We start from the raw sequence: 18,076 nt of genomic DNA on the forward strand, positions 1-18,076 counted from the left end.
AACGAGCTATTTCCCAGAATTTGGGCATTTAACTGGATTTAACTGCATATTAACGCCTGAACACAGCGGAGGACGGTTTGAGGAACAGGACGGGACGCTTTAAGCGGAGTCTCCGTAGATAGAACCCACCCCTCCCAGACAGCGTTACTTCACCAACCTTCCTTCCCCCGGCACGGTGGGGGCGGCGGGCGGCCCCTCACCCGCGGGCCCCCCCGAGGGCCCGGCCTCGCACGCCCGCATCGCTGGCGGCTCCCCCCCCTCCCCGGGCCGCCGGCTCGGACGCTGCCGACGGGACGGGACAGGCAGGCAGGCTCCCGGGCGGGCGCACGGACATCCCGGCACCCTCCCCGCTTCCCCCTCCCGTTTTCCTCACCGAGCTGGAAGACCCCGGGGCCGCACAATCCCCCGCCCCCCACCGACAGCCGGCAACCGCCCCCGCCCGCCCCCGCTCTGCTCTCTGCCGCTCAGGAGACACGAGTCCCTTTCCCAGCGAGCAGGGAACGGAACGGGTCGGGAGGTGACAACACCCAACGACCCCAAACCGGCCGCCACGACGCGGCCCCTCAGAGATCGCCGTGGCTCCGCCCCCTCCCGGCGCGCGCGCCCGCCTACCCGGCCGGCCCGTCCGCGCGGCCGAACCCTCGCGAGAAGCCGCCGCTCGCTCCCGCGTTGCCACGTTCAAAGGAGCCGGCGGCGGGGAGCGCGGCGGGCACGCGCACCCGGTACACCGCCATCCCACTCCCCCGCGCCCCTGCCTATCGGAGCCGAGAGGCGCCCCGCCTCGTTCCCGTACGCGCTCCGCCATTGGCTGGCGGCCGGCGGGACGGGCCGCGGTGCGCTCGTCGCCGCTCTGCTGCGGCCGCAGGGCGCTCCCGCACGCCGGGCTCAGGTGGTGGCGGCGGCGGTGCCTGACTCGTTCTCGCTGCGGCCCCGCCGGCTCCGCCCCGCAGCCGCCGCCGTGCGCGCGCCGCCGCCCCCTCCCCCCCGCCGCCTGACAGAAGGTGCCATGGCCTCACGCAAGAGCTCCAGAGGCGCCGGCGGCAGCCCTAGCCCCGGTTCCAAGAGAGGTAAGCGGCAGTGCCGCGGAAGCAAGGGGCTGGGGCTCCAGCGGCTACGCGAGGGGCAGCCCGCCGGAGCGGAGCGTACCGCTGCGGGGCGGCGGCGGGAGCCCTGGAGCTGGGGGAGGGGCAGGGACCGATGCCGTCCCTCGCCGCTGCGGCGGGGAGCCTCCGGGTGAAGCGAGGGAGTGCTGCGCCTTACTCTCCTCTCCGCCTGTGCCTCCCGGCGGGCTGAGGCGCAGCTTCCCCCGCCCTCCCCTTCTGCCGTCCCTCGGCCGTGCGGCGTGGGCCTGCGGGGGCCGCGCTCCTCTGGCCCCGCGGGAGCGGGGGGGGCAGGGACAGATGGCCGGGGTCTGTCCCTCGGGTTTCCGTCGTTCCCTGCCTCGGGAGTTCATGTGGAGGAGGAGGAAACTTGCGTGGCTGGGCCTAGGCGGTGGGGACGCCCCTCGAAAGCGTCCCAAAAGGGTTGGGGTGAGCGACGGGCGGGTCGTCTGCCCGGAGTGTGTCCCGACATCTGTGGGTATCCCGGGAAAGTGCTCTCGGACCTTTTCCTCCAGAAGCCGGTGGCAGAACCGGGATGCTCACAGTCCGATGCTGGTGAAGTCATTGTTGTTCTTGTGTTCAAACTTGGGTGTTGGAGTATGTCCTCAGGCTGACCTGTTTAACAACGCTGGTCTGAAGGTATTAGATCTATTTTAAGTGTAGCATCTGAGCTGATGGCTTCTGTAAGTTTAGAAGCAAGGAGGAATAGTCTCGAAAAAATGCAAGCAGAAGGGTTTTTGAGACAGCATCTTCTCCCCTCCCCCAGTAAAGAATGCCTTAGTACATCTGACTTCATAAATTGTCCACACACAGTTTAGTTAGGGAAAGCTTTATGTGCAGTAGCATTTTTCAGCATAGCGGAACATGCTTGAAAGAGGAAAAAAGCGCATACTTCTGAAGTCACTATGCAATCATGCACGCTGCAGTAAAGAAAGGAAGTGCTCTTGTCAGGGATTGAATGTTTGCTCATTGTAACTTCTTTGGTTTTGAGCTTGACGTGCAGAGAGCTCCAGTAATGAAATGTGGTGACAACACTGAAATAAATGTCTGTTGTTCCTCTTTAATTAATGTTGTTCTTCATATTATTGCTATATTCAAAGAGAAACCGTATAGGATTAGTTTACCTATCACGTGATGGATTAAGAGAAAAAGATTTCAAAGATACTTAAGCGTAAAAGAGTTTAGAGATGATATTACAATGTTCGTAGAAGTGAGTTTATTTTATTTTTCGGTTGCTGGCTTATGCTGTAGAGTCTATATTTTTGCTTGGACTGGAGGTGCTCTGATCATCAGCCAGTATTAAGCATGCTAAATACAGATTTTTCATGATAATGCATTAAGAACATGCATCCCTGGTATATTTTTGAATACTAAACATGGTTCTGTTAATACTTTAAATCTCACTTTAAAGGTTTGTCAACATTTGAAAAATAAATGTATCAAGAAACTAAATCTCTCCCTAAGCAAAAAAGTATTCTGTAGGTTTTTTATCTTCTGACTGAGTAAAACTTTATCTCTTTGTATTAAAAGATATCTGGTTTGTGTAATTGCACTGACGACTCTTATTTACCGTTATCTATGAGGGGATGAAGCAGTATGAGTAATGTGTTAGGCACTCTCCTAAGATGTAACCGCTTAAATTTAGACAGATGTTTTGTTAGTTTCTGCAACTCCTAGTTAGAATCCCTTGGACAAATGTAGAAATTACAGCATGAAGCTCATGCTGTTTTCATAGTTGCAGCTGCAGAAAGAGGTAACAGATGATTACTCCTGTGTGAACAAAGGAACAGCTAGAGGAACAGAGTCCTTGCAGCAGCCAGTAAGCCTTCCACAGTTGAGGGATGTGAAAATGAGATGAGGAAATAATTTTGAGATGGCTAGTAATTGAGACTGTGAAGTATGGAAACCTCAAGTTTGAGGCAGCTCTTGATAATGTTGTAGTATTCACTTTCCAGCAGTTCATGGGAGAGGACGTGATTTCTTGCCAAGGCATTGCTCATAGCTCTGAAACCACTGAAGTTGACAGCACATCTAAAAATCTGTGTGCTGAAGACAATGCCTGCATCTGAATGTAGTAATCTGGTTTTAGGTTTCCTCATCAGAAATTCTTGACAATAATCTTACAAATAGATCAAGTCTGAAATAGTTCTAGCTGTAGTGTTTACATAGGTGTTTTCAGATTCATTGAAATGTCAGAAGTGGAACTAAATATTTTTTTTAGAAATAGAACAGTACCTTTTACTTTCAAAAAGTCACATACTAGAAAACTAGACTGTCAAATCAGTCCTGATTTAAAAAAAAAAACAAAACAAACAAAAAGCTTTGTATTTAAGCTTTGTACTGCTACTGATGGATGCTTCTTTGAAAATGACATTTATAGAATTGTATGAATATGCCAATGACTTTGTTTGGAATACAGAAGCGAAAACCAGGTCACAATTTGATAGTTTGGGGATACTTAGAGAGGAAAACGTGTTTGTTATTATCTTTACTGGAAAGTTTGGCTCCTTGTCACTAGCCTACAGAATCCACTGTAAAAACTGGCCTCTCAAAAAGAAGAAAATAATTTTTAAACAGCTAAAGTAATAGATACTTGCTGGAATATTACTTAAAGCCTCATTAGGTGAGAGACAGTTTTGGTACAGGAAAAAATGCATGTCACCTGGTCATGAATTAACTCCCTCAAACTTCATGAGACAGCAAATTTGGAAATGTCTTGGGCACTAGCAGGCAGTTGTGGAGAAGCTTTCCAGTAAGTGTGAGGATCAGCAGCCCAGCTACTCTTGAAATACAGATGGCTTGAAAAATATGAATTACTTTGTAAGCTATGCTTACTTGTAGAAGTAAGAGTGCTGATGATAAGGCATCTACCATCATGTTGCTGTGTGGGTGTCTTTAGTCTTGCAGTACCTAAGCATAAGAATTACTTAAATGTAATTCTCACTGATCATATAGTTGTGCAATAATTGCTGTCTGTTTTTGTATTTCTATACAAAAGACACATTTCTGACACAAGGTATTATCTGTACCTATGGAAAATTGCATTTTTATATTAAAAGAAAAATAAATCCTAACTCTGCTAGTTCTGAGGCTGTGTCATTGTCACACAGATTGAAGTCACAGTACTCTACTGTTGCTTTGATAAATTTTCTTTAATCTCCATAATAATGCTTGAGATTATCTTCTGGCATCCCCTACTTTTCTCTGCAAGATTGCAGAAGATGTTTGATTTCACTTTTTCCTGTTTTAACCATCTAGTTTCCTTATATATCCAAATGCAAATGTATTACCAAGCTTTAACTCCTTTTACTCATATTTTGGACCTTCTGAAGTCCCTTAATATAATCCTTTAATTTCTGGCTTTTCAATTTTCCTTAAATTTGTTTTATTTGGTATGTATTCAAGTTGACCTGATGTCCTTACCCAAATGCAATTTTGTGCTTGTATCAATTCTTTTTTAGTTAACAGTAACACTTCTAGAAAGATTGTTGTGCCTGTTAATTTGCATGAATCTTTACATTTCATCTCACCTCTATTGTAAAGACTACTTACTTTACAGCGGACTTTCTCTGGGTAAGGCTCTTCATTAGCTTTTTAATTTGCCTAAGCAAAGAAAGTTCATTAGCTGAAGAGGTCACTTTTTTCCTGCTCTTTTGTTGGCTCCTGGGAATGTTGACTTTCACATCACTGCTTCCAGTGCTTTAAGTGGGATTGCCTGTGCCTTCTCTGGTGTCTCTCAGCTACCCAGCTGTGCTGTGGTATAACATCTCCTTTACTTACACTACGGATTCTATGTATACGTGATGCTTCTGTCTATCTAAAAATTTTCTTTCTGATTTCTGATCTGAACTACGGTCGAGCGTGCTTGCTTTATGCTCTTGACTTTACAATTGTGTAGTGTATCATCTGATTTTTTTTTTGTGTGTGTTACAATCTGTTCATCATTTCCTTCTTCATTTTAAGTGTAATCCTTAGGAAGAAGGGTATTAAGGTGTTGGAGGTCGCAACCGAAATGTAAATTTGGGATGCTCTGTGAGGCTTAACAAATGTTTTGACTGGTTTGTCCAAGCTCTAAGTCCTAGTATTTGCTGAATTCTCTTGAATTCAATTAGTGTGCTGCTCAGTGCTTGGATTTGGCTATTTAAACTAAACCTTAGAATGTTTTCTAGTAACAGCTTTGGTATTCAGGAGTATACAATGGAGAGTTATTACTGTGTTAGAGTTGCTATATGACTGTTGCAGACAAATGAGAAATTCTTTGTCTGTGTCTCACTGGTGGAATCTTTATATACTGTTTTGGAAATGTTGCAGTGATTTCTTCACTGAGCTTATCCTATTGCCTAATTTAGTTGCTTACAGCTAGTCAAAGATCTTGAATTTTTACCACTAGTGACAGATATTACTATTTTTTAAACAGTTTGGCACAGACTGGTAAAAAGCATGCCTCTGTATTCAGAACAAGATAGATTTAACTAGGGAAGTTGATTATGACCTGTGAGACTAATCCTAGATCTCTGAATTTTACTAGCATTTGTGTACCTGGTATCTAATAGCTAACTATAGCTTTTAAAGTATGAATTACTCATGTCAGTGACAAAGTATCTAAATAACAGCTCTGTGTGTGTGTATGTTTCTTCTCTAAATGTTCAAGAAACCCTAAAACATGGGCTAATACAAATAGCAAAAGCATGAAAATGAAGACAGCCACCTCTTTGTGATTCATCTGTCTGCCTTGTGTCTTATTCAGGGTGGCCTTTCTGGAAAACATTTTAACATATTGTAAAATAATCTGTCAAATTAAATAATGAAAACAACAGTAATGATCCAAACATCTGTAACTTACATGGTATGTTGCAGCAGTGCCATCAGTGAAATTACTGGTTTTGTTGGTGTAGTGTCCCACACGTTTTTTCTTTTTTTTTTCCTTTTTTTAAATGTCCTGTACAAAATTTGAGGCAGTAACTCTTCAAGTCAGTTCTCTTATCTCTGATTAAATGAAAATGATGTAAATAACATTCTTAAAATTGTTAACACAGGTATTCCTCTGCATAGAGCAGATTTGCATTGGAATAGTGAGTGCTTGGTATACCTCTTCATTTGTTGAGAACTAGAGTTAAATGAGCTCTAAATCCTAAAAAGACAACCCTGTCATCTCTTGGGTCTATCTGTATGGAACTTTCTGTATGCCATAAGCTATTGAAAGGTATGGTAACTGACTGCCAAGGTCACCCTGCAATGAAAAACAATCAATTTGAACACAGTATATGCTTTTATGACTTGTTTTTCCATATTGCCTGGTATTTGGATTTCTTCTCTTTGCTTTTTCTCAAGAAAGCATTATTTCAGGTTTTAAGATTGATACCTAAGTGTAGCAGGATTAGCATAAAAACAAAGAGAGCCTGATACTTCCCCTCTATCAGTACTTTTTCTCCTTAAGAATTCTGGAGCGCTGATCCTCTCCCTGATTCTGGAGATGCTACCACATGATAAAGACATCAAGGAAAGTTCTCCTGCTCCTTTTGATCCAGTGTGAGCTGAAACCTTGAGCCTACTCTGTGTTGCCTAACATACCTTACCTGTATGCAGGAAGTCACTGCGGGCCAAAAGATATTATTCATGGCACTTCAAATACAGAGGAGCCTTGCATTTGACATCTGTAAGGATGTCCATGTTCATATACTTTTGAGCAGTTTAAGAGTTTAAATGGTCTTTAGGAGAGGTAACCTTTTTAGTAGCCTTTTGGCAATAGAGCTTGTTTAAAATGCTAAGTGGATAACCTAAATGATCACTAATATACTCTGACTTTCTGTCTCCCTGAGATTATTTTTGGGCAATTACTCTAAGAATGGACCTGAAAATTCCCCATCAGAGTTAGTAGCTAGTCTAGGTTTAGACTCCTGGGATGTATATCATATTGGGGGATTAAGGAGTTAAATCTTTTTACAGTTCAATGCTATAGGTCTGCAGTCAGCTTCATCTAGTCTGAGGTTGCTCTGCAGTCTTCCTCTTTTCAATTACCCTTCCCTGTACCTGAATTAGTACTTTTGCAGGTGCTGGGTGAACCACACCAGAGAACTGATAAGCCAAAAAAAATACTCTCTTCTTTTTTTCCCCAGACTAGCTCAGTGCACAGCTTAATAGAAAGTCATTTGGGTAAAAGGGAAGAGATGGCAATGAGTGGCTTGGGCATCAGGAGAGGGTGAAGTTTAGAGTTTTATGTTTGATCATGTCATCATGGAGCCATGGTGTGAACATACAAGGTGAATGGTTGGATATGCTAATGTAATGGCTGGGTATTTAAGGGCTTCGTAAAGACAACAAAATTTACTAGCAGTAAAAGGCATGTGTGGTAAGATTATTTCTAAGAGTGCACAAAGAGGTAAGATTTCAAAATTGCTGTTTCTTTAAACTGAAAACTCCTTTGCTGATCATCTGTACAAAAAGAAAAAAAGTTCATTTTCAGCTGGATGTTTTTGAGTCACTTTGAAACATGCAAAAAGTGTTCCTGTGCTAATTCTTATGTTGAATTCTTCATTGTAGAGAACTTGAGCAGTGAAACTCTGATTTACCTCAAGCGATTCTTTCCTGGTGAAGATGACAGACTGGTAATCTGTGTGATAGCCTGCAGCAATCTTTTTCCTAACTGCATCCTACGGACAAGCTTTTTGCATGGAAGAGTTTTGAGCTATGCTTTGAAGTGGAAATCTTAACTCTATTATGTATCTGTGAACACACTGGAAATGAAGTATGCAGATGAGCATATGCTGAGTTTGAACAGACTGTAGTGTGTGTGGTTCAGCTTTGTTAGAACATTTTAAATGAAACAAATTTTAGTCTCTCCTTCATATACAGTTGCACAATTACCATGCATGCACTTACCGAGTGTAACAAATGCTACCAAGTTGTTTGTTTGAAGACTTTTTTAATAATGTATTTAATAGCTGAGTAGCAGTTTTCTTGTTTTACAATTTTATTTCCCAAGGTTCTGCTTAAATTACAATCAACAACTAATTACTAATGTAACATATCTTGTTTTCTTGCTTTTTTACAGTAGTGTGTAAGGTGATTTTTTTAGTATTATTAAAGAATAGCTCAAATAGTTTGTAACTGTGGAACTATTTCATTCCATAGTAACTGGAGAACGCAGCCATATTGTGTGTAGCAAGAAAGTTGTGAAAAGAGCAATACTTTTGCGAGAGATCTCCTAACAATATATTTTAAAAAACTATTTATATATCCAAGAATATGTAATGACCATAGGTATGAGACACGTACAAACTCGTTTTAACTCTGTAGGAATTGCAGATGCATAGCATCTCTCTGAGCTAGCACTTAATTAAATTGACTTAGTATCAGACTTGAAACTTTGATAAATTTTAGGCATTGAGTAAAGAATTTTAAAAAGTTCTTTTTTCTATGAGCAGAAACACACAAATAGTAGAGTTGTAGGTACTTCCGTGGCAACTAAAGTTTCATTTGCTTCTATTTGAAACTCCTTCAAACCATGGGAAAAATTGAAAGAACTAAAACTACCTCATCTGTTTTCTTTCCTTTGTGGATTAATTGGGACTTGTTGCTAAAACAAATTGATGTGACCCACATTACAGGATAGGAAAATGGAACGAGGGAAAAATACCCTAAAATTAATGCTAGCAGGCTATATACAGGGATGAGGATTTTCAACATTATGTAATAAAACTTTTTAAAGGTCACCACCAGCAGAATTTGCATGTTCTGGGCTTAAATATTTCTTGTATTTCCTCTCCACGCTTACCTTTCCTGAACTCTGCCCTGGCCTAAATACAACCAAATATTTAATTAACCTAGTAATTATGTAGGACTACCAGCTACATTGTCATTCAAATACAATATAGGTAGATTGTATGATTTTAAAACTTCTTATTCCAAATGCTCTGTGGGACAGAGCTGGTTAATCATAATAGCAGTTGTTGAAGATCTTTGTCATCTGCACAGTTAAACTCGGAATTAATTTTGTCTCCTTATCTGTGTTATAGCTGATGTAGATATGTTGATTCTCTAGCAGGAGACAAACTACAATTTCTTTATGAGCTTGTAGTCTTAACCTTGAATGACATCTTAAACATCAATCCAAGAAAAAGTTAGAGTTTTATGTGGTGGCTTGAAAGAGGGGAGAGAGTAGAAAGGGTACAAAAACTATGCTTGAGTCAAGTAAGTTTACAAGGTGCAAGTTCTATATTCAATTTTGGACATTAATTCTATTTTGGTTTTGTATACACATAAAAACAAAACTTGAAAATGACTAAAGGGTTTGTGAAAAATATCAGAGTGCAGGAAGGTTTACTTTTCTGTACAAGTCTATTTAGATTAGGTAAATAGATAACACAAAATACTTTTATTCTGTCTTTATAGGACTTTTTTCCTGAAGTACTAACTCTCTAAGCCTGTTATTCTACTATCTTTAAGTTTGTGGAGGAAAAAGTTTTGTGGCTTTTATTTTTTTTTAAAAAATAAACCCCAAATGATTCAAATAGTATGTGATGGATGCATTAAATAACACATTAAAGAGTTTTATAATGAATACTGACTATCAACAGGAATATATTTAAAGTTGTAAGCAGTGTCATTATTGTCACTTTAGCTGTGTGCACATCTGTGTGTATTTTTTCCTTGTGATAAATCCTAATTGAAGAGCTATTCAAAAAACTGTTCATCTGAATAATAAAAAGAAAAACCCTAAACGTGGCTTGGACAAAATTTGACTAGCTTTTGAAAGTGATAATCTTTCTGGCATATTTAGAAAAGAAGCAGATGCAGATTCAGGATTTTCTCTTATTAACATATATATCTCTGTAGTCCTTTTTACCTCCTCTGACTCCACTAGTTATGCTTAGATAAACAGAACTCCGGAGGAAAGTTGTTAACAGCAGCAGCTCTTACGGAGGCAAACAGCTGGTCTCTCCAAACCTCACTGAAAAGTGCAGAGCTAACATTGCATGTAGAATTCACTGTTGTGCTGTATTTAGATAAAGTGCCTTTGACAAGTCTTACAGAACTGTGTAGCCTCCTAGGATGGAATTTCTTGATAAGTTTCTTTTTGTCTTTAATCTGTGACTGTTTTTCTCTTACAGAGAAAAACTTAAAAAAAAAATCAATAAAGCTAGTCATTCTTATGATGTTTCTTTTATGAATAGATTTTTTTCTGAATAAATTTTCTGATTTTTTTTTTGTTGTGTATGTATGTCAGAAGAATCATTTAAATGGAAAGCAATTGGAATTTATTTACTATTTTTAGTCAGAATAAACGTAACTATATAATAATAATAATAATAATAAAAAATAACTCTGGGAATGATACTTGCCATCAGTTAGCCAGATGATAATCTTATTCTTGTATTGTGTTGGGTTTTTTTCTGAAGAATAATTAATTCTCACTTAGTAACAAATCACTTTAGCTTGTGACTAAAAAACTCTTCTAAATATTGTGGTGCTTCCTGTGAACCAGAAAGGTATCTATAGGCTTAAAAATACTTAGCAGTACTATAACAGCTTATGTTCAGAAATGGGCTGACTTTAGTGACCATCTCTCTTTGTATACTGAATAGAAAAAAGGAAAAAACCTACATGTATGTATTTTACTTGAAGTGTATTTTCAGTTAATAGGATTGCAGATCTGATTTTATGTAGAACAAAGCTGGAAGAGTGGTTTCTTACTTCTGTGCAATACTTTGGTAATTGGAGCTCTCACCCAGAATAGAGGAGAACAAAGATTTAATTCCATTTTTCTTCTTGAAGAAGAAGTTTGGTTGACTTTCAGCATTGCAGCTGCTGTTTATGGGTTATACTTGAACAGGAGTGAGTGTATATTTTAAATTCTTGTTGTTGAAACTGTTCCAATCCAATGTGAAACAGATTCAGCCTGCTGACAGTGAGTGTGACGATAAGCCAGTTATGTCTGGAGTCCCTTTCTTACCCAGAAAGGAGGGATAAAACTGAGCTTTAGTCTCTGTTCTTCAGAGCTCCTCTCTTACAAACTGCTGTTGTGCTCATTTAAGATTTGACTATGCGCAAATAAACAGCTGAATAAACAACTTTGTTGTGAAGGGCTAAAACGATTCTGTTCTCATACCCATGGGTGTACTTAAAAATGTGTTTTAGACCTCCAAAGAAATTCAAACACTGTTCCTCAGTGGAGAGAACTGAATCTGATCTTTTACATCCTGATTAAATGCTGAATTCCAGGAGATGGTTCAATGGAATAGCTTCATCTGTTGAAGGGAGGAGCTTCCTTTCACTAAGGAAGTTCAGCAGGACACTTATGAGCCTGGAGTTTTTTTAAAGTATTTTGTGATGCATCTCTTTTTTTATTATTATTATTTTATTCCTCTCTCCAATTGACCACCTTCAGCATCTCCATGATCAGCCTGCTTAGTTGTTGAATCCTGAATTTATGACTTTGCTCTTGTTTTCAGAATTTATGTTGTTCTTTGATTGTGTAGTAGGATGATTTACTATGAGAAATCTTGTAGGGATTGAAATTAAGGACCTTAAAGATTTATGTGAAGATTGATTATATGTGGAATAAGGAAAATTCTTCAAACACTAGAGTGAAAATCTGTGAAGTGGCATCTGGAGATCCAAACTTGCCTTTCATTTGGTTAATTTATTATTTCAACTTTAATTTCTGGTCTTTATTTCCTTTGGATTTACAGCTCTTTCTTTTCCATCCATTCCCCTGTTCCTAACTAGTAAGTTTCTGATTTAGTTTTTTAAAGTCCTTTGATAGTGTGCATAAGTATCTTTATAACCATGTAGACTGGATTATATAAAGTGCAGAGCAGAGATCTAGTTTTTAATGAGAAGAATAATAATAAAAAGCCACTTCCCCCTCCCCCTAATTTCCATTCAGATTGCAATGCTGAAGAAGATTTCTTAGATACCAAAAGGTAGATATCAAATCATTTATATTGAATTTATTAAAAGTAAACCTTTACCTTAAACTTTAGATCTTATCTCTAAAGAACCTGCTGTCGTGATTGTTTGTAAAACAAACAAAAAATTTTGAGTATGGATATTTGTGAAAATTTAAGGTTGGAATATTTTACAAGTGATACCAAAATCTCTGTTCTATCTGTAAAGTAAACAGAGAGAAAACAGTAGCCCTGTTTCCCTTGCAAAATAAAATAGAGTTTGTAAAAGCACATCAAAAGCTCAGATTTGTCCATTAAAAGTGTATTATTCCACCTTTGGTACACTGAATGAAAATTAAAAATTAAAATCTGTTTTATGTCAGGATAGCCCTTGTAATTGTTATGGTGCGTGGGCTTCTCAGAATGGAACAGTTCAACACAGATGCTTATTGAGTCCAGATTTTAAAATACATATCACAAAAAGTGTGTATATATGCACACACATATATACGACCTGTCTCACAGTAGCAGCAGGGGGAAGTTTGTATTTTAATAGGCAGGGGGACAATAATATCAACAGGGAATGATGTAATCTTCTCTTTAATAGGTATTTTATTCAAAATACTTGTTACTGAGCCCACCCAAAATATCTTTGTGTAAAAAATGGTTTAAAAAAAAATTAACTGCAGTTTTATTACTGAGAGTAGAACTGTTGCAAGCCATTGGTGATCATATTGGAAAAGATAATTTCTCAGAAATGTCCGGCAGTAGTAGGCCATGTTCTTATAAGAGGGGTTGTTTTCTGTCTTTGCACTACCACTAGTTCATCTCTTTTGGTGGTAGGATGGTTCTGTTGTAACTCATTTTATTTGTTTACTTCTTTCCCATATCTGTGTTTTATCACTCTGCATTTTGCTTTTAAAATGAAGTTATTCCAAAGTCTCCCTATGATCTAGCTGATGGATAATTTTTACTTCTGAAATGCTATTTTTAGATATTTCTCTGAGATTAGTGTTTTGTTGTTTTTCCTTTTACTGTGTTTTTCTAATTTCTAGTAACCTGCCTGCTGATGTGCACCCTTCTCTTCACGTGATAATCCATAATTGCTTCCGTATTACTTGCTAATGCACCTTTGTGGAAAATATAATTGTGCACATTACAAAAGCTTAGGTTGATGCTTTGAAGCCTGCCTTTATTTTTGTGTTCATAGTTGACACTTTTTTTTTTCCCCTCTAAGCTTCTTTGCTTGCACTTTGGTAGTGACCTACAGGTGGAATTAATGCTGCTAGTCTTGTTTGTCAATTATACTTTTCTAAAATTAACTGCAATAGCATGCAGTGCATAGTTGTAGAAAAACTAACTTGAAAATAGTTTTTAAATTTGAAACAGTTATACAAGTGAGGTGAAGAATAATAATTTTGCGTGTTAATGAAGCAATTTGAGTTGCTTCAAAAAGGAACCAACAAACTTGTAGTCACAGCATTTGAACACGGTAGGAGACCTCTCAAGAAGTCTGTGCTGTTGACTTAGCTATCCCAATCTTGAATTGTATTTTAAATAAATATCTATTCAAATTAACCTATGTCTTTCACAAAGCTAACCAAAATTATATTGTTTGATATTTTGAACTATAGCATTCAGAGAGATACATGTGCAAGCTGTAATTTTCAAGATGTATGCTATGTATGGGGTGTACAATCAGGTTTGTGGCCCTTTTGGTTCATCATCTTTTTGGTTGATCTTCCTGTTGATGAGTCTGAAGTTTTTCCCCGTTAGCTGTAGCCTCCCCTTTCAGGAGGGTATGTGGCATTTTTTTGGAATACATGTTCTTGCAATCACCTGATTTTTAAAGGACACAAGATTAGGGTGTGAGTACTTGGTTAAAGGTCAAAATAAGTGTGTTTGTTCAGATTGGGAGTGTACATTTGAAATTAATTTCTTGACTGTCTCCATTTTCCTTTTATTTGTTGCGCTGTTGTCCCTGAATATATTTAGTTTGGTTCGAGTGAAATAGAAAGGTATGCTTACCTGGCTGAATGCCCGTAAGCAGTTGCAGATATAGTTTGGAGCCATCCCCCCAAAATATGTATAATATGGAATTCAGGTTCTCAGCACCAGTTGTATGCTCAATGAATTCAGTGTAGTAAGATCCTGTATCTGCAAATGCAGGTGCAGCCTAAGTGAAGTTGCAACAAATTGCCTCAGCTAGTGCCTGTCAAAACAATGTAGGGTTTAAATGCAGTAGACTACATATAATTGCATGGACAATTATTTCCCTTACTAAGCTGTTGATTTCTCGGTATATTTGGTCACTTTTACCCTTTATTTAAATTATCCTGTCTTGCTCTAAATTGCTTGTGTATCACAAAAGTTGCTGAAATGTACTAGTCAGGAGGTCTTTCTTAAAGCATCTGTTCTGTTTGATGTATTCTAAATGCCTTTAAAAATAGCTAAAAGATACACTAGTTAGAGAATCAACTACCTGTAGTTCCTTCATATCCATTTGAAAAGTCACAAACCCAGCTGGGTGTTTCTCACTTTTTTTCTCCCTTGAGCTATTGGGAATTGCGTTTGGGAATTAGTTGTGGAATGTTAAAACCACAGGAGGTAAGTGTTGTTTTTCAAAGCAGCTGTAACATTCTACTGTTCTCTCCATCTACCTGATGGCTATGCTATTTAAAGAAGTGTGGGGGAAGAAGGGCAGAGTGCTAGATCCTAAAGTTTTTATTAGGGTTGCTGTTAATGACACATGAGTTTGTTTCTGTCTTCCTCCCACCCAAAAGGAGCTGGCTTTTGTTTGAAATGCAGTGGGAAAAGTTGTTTGCTAAAATTGAAGATGTAAATAACTTGAGTGGTGTATTAGTGGGGTGTTTTCCTCCTTTTCTGGTCCTTAAGAAGAAGAGAATATGTTGATCGTTAATCATATGAGTTAGCTTTAAATTGTATGCGTAGCGTATGTATTGTCAGAATTGAAAGGAGGGGTGACTGAGATGAGTTAGTGTTAGTCCTTCCTGGAAAGGGAGGGCAACAAAGCAAAATCAACACCTCTGCTACTTTTAACAAATACACAATAGAAATTTTGCCTGGTTTACCAGGCATGTGGTGTATTGCACAGTAGGGAAACAGGCTTTGATTTGGCAAAACTATCAGAAATCCTCCTTTGGGTCTGCTAGAAGCAAATATGAGGTGTAGCAGGGGAACAGTTCTGATCGGAAAATTCTTTGGCGAGAATGTGTGTGGTTGATTTGAAGTAACTCTTTTAGAAGACGCAAACCCACTGTTTAGAAATTAGTTGTGTTTTATTCTTAAAGTAGCTAGGAAGTTTCAAATGAGCAGTCTCTACAGGGTACTCGGTAAGCCTGGTAGAGGGGTGCCAACACAGAGAAAGTTTCTCGGGTGAGGGCCAACTTAACAAATGCAAGCGGGCAAGCTTTGTGTCCAGACTTGTGTTTCAGCTTATGCTGGTGGATTTAATGTCCTTAGAGCTCAGGCACTGAGGCATACATTGCAGCAAAAATACTTCAGTACAATGTGCTCAGTTTCATTCGCTGCTGTGTTTGATGTTGGAGGATTAAGGGGAGGGGAAAGGATCAGCTACCCAGGATGCTCTGTTAGGAGGAGTAAGTGAATTTGATTGTCGTCAGAACTAGATTGCCATATGAGTTCTGAAAAGCGTTTGGCTCCTGAGGATAACTGCTCTAAAAATAGATTTGGAGGAGAGGTTTCTCTTGGGTCTGGTTTCGGGTTCCAGCTGAGCTGGCTTTAGGGAACTTGTTTGCTCCTGTTGCAAGACTACAGTGAGGATAAATCGTTTCTTATTCTGCCTTTTTGGAGATATCGACGCAGTCGCTCACTCTGTGGAAATCAAGTGCTCATGTTATGGCTGACGACACAGGTATAATCCTAACTTTTTTTGTGAACAAATGGAAAATGCGTAGTCACAAATACCGGCTATGCCTGATTTTGTAAATAGCAAAATAACTGGCTTACTGTGGTATGTTGGTATTTTCTAGCCAGTTTGCTGTTCTAGTCTGTGTTACAGGCTGCCTCTGTTCTCTTTGATTAAATGTTCTCTGGAGTAGAGGTATTTCATGAGTTTATGGCAGGTGGTTAATTGTAACTTAGTTTTTGTTGAGTAGAACACACATTAACATGAGACATTGTTTTGTCCTCAAATACCTGACTTTAAAGTTAGTTTTAGAGTATGTGAAATTACTAGATGTCTTGAACATAAGCTAAAGTAAAAGGATTTCATACACTTTTATCTAGGTGTGACTTTTAATGCAGGGTGGGTGAGGTATAGGACTTTTAAAGATTTGCTGTTGGGGAATAGAGCACACTTTAAGACTTTCTGATGTCTGCATGAAGACATCTGGTAGTGTAAGCACAGGCTTACCAGATATGGCAAGTGACCTACTTCTGACATAGCTGGCAGCATCTGCAGGGAAAAGGCTTGAATTGAGAATTAACTGTCTGGAATGAGCCCTGAGCCAGCCTCAGTCCTTGCAATGTTTTGTTCTGACCCGATGTGTAAGGTTATTTTATGTTACATAACTTCCATTTATATTAAAGTGTTGCCTGGTCAAGCTGCCATGGTTGAATTCTTAGCAGAATTTTTCAAGGGTTTTGAAAATAATTTGCCTATAAGATAGGAAGCCACAGCATCAAAATGTATCTTTGTGACTGTTGTGAATGGTATTTTTATAGCATAATTGTTTTTGAGAGATTTGCATGGAACAGTCTTTTAGACTGGAAAAAATATGAACAGCTATGTTTGATTACTTAAGTTGTCTTTTCTTTCATTTTCTTGTTCTTTCCTTCGAATAAGTAAAGCCCCTTTCTTCAGAGACAACTAGCAGTAAACAGTAGAAAACAGTAAGGTAAATGAGTGTGAAATACAGCAAGATTCTCTTTCCTGTTTGCCTCTTCTAATGCCTAGCTTGCTCTAGAATAAAGTTGTAACTTGGAACCATTTAAAATGCTTTTAGCCTTAAGGTTTCACTTCTAAATACATACAGAGTTTCCACTGAGTGCACTGGAAGCAGGAGTAGCAAAGTTCTGCTGTTACATAATGTAATTGTTTATTTCTGAACATTAACTTTTCCACCTCAAGAGTACTTTAAATACTTTTCATATACAGTTGATCCTATTTCTGAATGTATTGGCACACGCTGCTTGTCTTTGCCTCTGTTTTCAGGCTACCTGTACATCTTTCCCTGCAAGAGAGATGTTATGATGAGATATGTATATGGACCTTGCATGTATGTAATCAGAGTACTGTGCAGTAGCAAAGGGATACATGCCTGATGTTAGGCTAGCCTATACCAAGGCAACTTAGTGTTTTATATAGAAAAGAAACTGAATAGTTGGTATTTGATCTTTGTACAGAGTAGTCTAAATAAAAGAAATTTTTTTTTCAATAAAATGCTGAGCTGAGTAAGAGCTGACATGAGTCAATTTTTTTTTTGTTGGTTTTAACTCAGTATATAGCACAATGAATGTAATAAAAGTTTAGTTTATTACAGCTGTGTGCCTGATGGCAAGCAGAGTCTGAAAGTACTTCTGTGTAATATCTGTTACAGAGATAAGTCAGTCACTCACCAATCTCATTACTCATCTTTCAGAGCTACTCCATTTTATTCTAAAAAAAAAAAAAAATAATGTTGATATTCAGCTGTTGAGAGTATTTTTTTTGTCTCTATGATCAGAGTTGATAAATACATCAAACATTACTTGCAATTAATATGATAAAGTTAACTCCCTACCTCATTATATTATCACAATATTAATGACAAAGCTCCTTGGGTATTTAATAATACCTAAGAAATAGTTTTACTTCAATGACAAGGACTGAGTGTGGCTGAACAGGCAAAGGCTGGTACATAGAAGGGAATGAAGTAGAATAAGCTGGTAGACATGAAACTGTGGCCGAGTGCCAGCCTTGCAGCAATAGTATCTGGAGGCAGAAGAGGAGGCCTTGAGCTTTGGAGAAATGCCACAGACATCTTTTTGGATACACATTTCTTTACTACTTGTATCCCTCTTTCCCTAAAATGATCCTAAAGCAATGGACCAAGCAATTTATGT

At 39.1% G+C, this 18,076-nt stretch overlaps 1 protein-coding gene across 10 annotated transcripts in view; it reads left to right on the top strand.

Moving 5' to 3' along the window:
- The first annotated feature begins 680 nt into the window (after positions 1 to 680).
- Positions 681 to 18,076, top strand: part of ASPH (aspartate beta-hydroxylase) — a 112,405-nt gene continuing 95,009 nt past the window's right edge. For 4 of the 10 annotated variants that reach the window (XM_075744005.1, XM_075744009.1, XM_075744007.1 and 1 more), the window contains exon 1: positions 827 to 1,067. In XM_075744005.1, the coding sequence (XP_075600120.1) occupies positions 1,007 to 1,067 (61 nt within the window). In that variant the 5' untranslated portion in view covers positions 827 to 1,006. Of the gene's footprint in view, positions 1,068 to 15,602; positions 15,885 to 18,076 lie in introns of those variants that run through there. The other 6 variants (XM_075744003.1, XM_075744013.1, XM_075744008.1 and 3 more) reach the window with 6 other exon arrangements.

The sequence above is a fragment of the Balearica regulorum genome, chromosome 2, assembly GCF_011004875.1.
Source record: "Balearica regulorum gibbericeps isolate bBalReg1 chromosome 2, bBalReg1.pri, whole genome shotgun sequence".
In the NCBI taxonomy this organism is placed as follows: domain Eukaryota; kingdom Metazoa; phylum Chordata; class Aves; order Gruiformes; family Gruidae; genus Balearica; species Balearica regulorum.